Source organism: Monoraphidium neglectum, assembly GCF_000611645.1.
Source record: "Monoraphidium neglectum strain SAG 48.87 unplaced genomic scaffold scaffold04176, whole genome shotgun sequence".
Classification (NCBI taxonomy): Eukaryota; Viridiplantae; Chlorophyta; class Chlorophyceae; order Sphaeropleales; family Selenastraceae; genus Monoraphidium; species Monoraphidium neglectum.
This window is the reverse complement of record NW_014009453.1, coordinates 4,387-5,668: the sequence shown is the minus strand read 5'-3', so window position 1 is coordinate 5,668 and position 1,282 is coordinate 4,387. Positions and strand designations below refer to the sequence as shown.

General features: G+C 75.0%; 1 protein-coding gene across 1 annotated transcript in view; it reads right to left on the bottom strand.

Moving 5' to 3' along the window:
• Nucleotides 1-886: 886 nt before the first annotated feature.
• The window catches only part of MNEG_13979 (hypothetical protein), a gene marked incomplete at both ends in the record, with an annotated part of 1,533 nt that continues 1,137 nt past the window's right edge, over nt 887-1,282 (bottom strand). The window contains 2 exons of the mRNA XM_014037549.1: nt 887-907; nt 983-1,080. Of these exons, the coding sequence (XP_013893003.1) occupies nt 887-907; nt 983-1,080 (119 nt within the window). The remainder of the gene's footprint in view (nt 908-982; nt 1,081-1,282) is intronic.

The following is a 1,282-nucleotide window of genomic DNA, read 5'->3' as shown; positions in this document are numbered from 1 at the left end:
GCGCGGCGCAGCGCGGTGCGGCGGCGCTGGGGACACGCGGGGCCCCGCGACCCACCCGACCCTTGCCATGGCCGAGGCCGCCTCCTCATCTTCCAGCTTCCGCCGCCGCCGCCGCCACAGCAGCGCCGCGGCCAGGAGCCCCGCGAGCAGGGCGGCTGCATGGGGGCGCGGCGGCGGGGAGGGCGGCCGCGCGTTGCTTGGGGGTGCACGTGTCGGGGCCGGGGGCGGCGGCGCTGCTCGGGTGAGCTGGAGGAGGCATTTCCTGCCCGGCGGCCCCCTGCCCCGGTGGATGCCTCGCAGGCGCAGCCCGCGCCACATCCACCTCGACCTGCCAACACCCAAACCCTGACCCCGCACCTCCCGCAGCCGCGGCGGCCCCCGCGATCGCGGCGGTGCGCGAGGCCCTGCCGCCGTCCCCGGCGAGGGCTGCAAGGTGTGCCTCAGTGTACTGCGGTGGGGTGAGCCCGTGTCGGCTTGGCCGTCAGTCGCGGGGCGGCGGTCACGGTGGTGGGGCCCGTCAGTGGCGGCCGGGCTGTGCACGCAGGGCGCCTGCTTGCGCCGGGGGACTGCGGCCAGCGAGCCCGGCCCGCGCGCCAGTGCTGGCAGGCGTCGCTCTCGCCGCGCGCATGGGCCCCAGCAGGCCTGCCCCGCCCCTGCTCTGCGCCGCAGTGCGCCCGCAAACGCGCCAAGCGCGTGCGCGCTCAGGGGCCGCGCCCGCGTCAGCGCAGCGCCCGCCCAACCAGATTCGCTGCGCGTCGACGCGCGCGGCCGATTGCTCCTGTAGCCCAGCTAGTCGGTGCCGTTGCCGCGTTTGCGACCCAGGGCTTTTCCCCTTTTCTGAGGGGTGTCTCCCCCTCGCTACTGGCAAAGCATGACCCGCCAGCGCTCACTCGCGGGCCCTACCCCCCTGTGGCCACAACACGTGGTGTGATGTAATGTTTTTTGATGTGATGTGGTGTGATGTCATCGCGCGAGCACCCACCTCGGCAAGGCAGTCGTCACGAGACGACCTCTCCAGGCAGGAGGGGGGAAGGATGGTCTCGCAGAGCCGCACCGTGTCCCGGATCGCGAGGGTGTAGCCTGCGCAGGCGCGGGCGCGGGCGCGGGGGCCAGGCGCGGGCGGCCGAGGTTGGCGGGCTGCGTCCCGGAAAGGGTTGCGCCAACGGAGGGCCGCGCCACCAAAGGGCCCGAAAAAGGGTTTGCTGGCATCGATGGGGCCGCTGGGCACGCGGGGCGCGCGGCAAGGGGTCCGCCCGGGTTCACGGCCCCGTGGGCAGCGGCG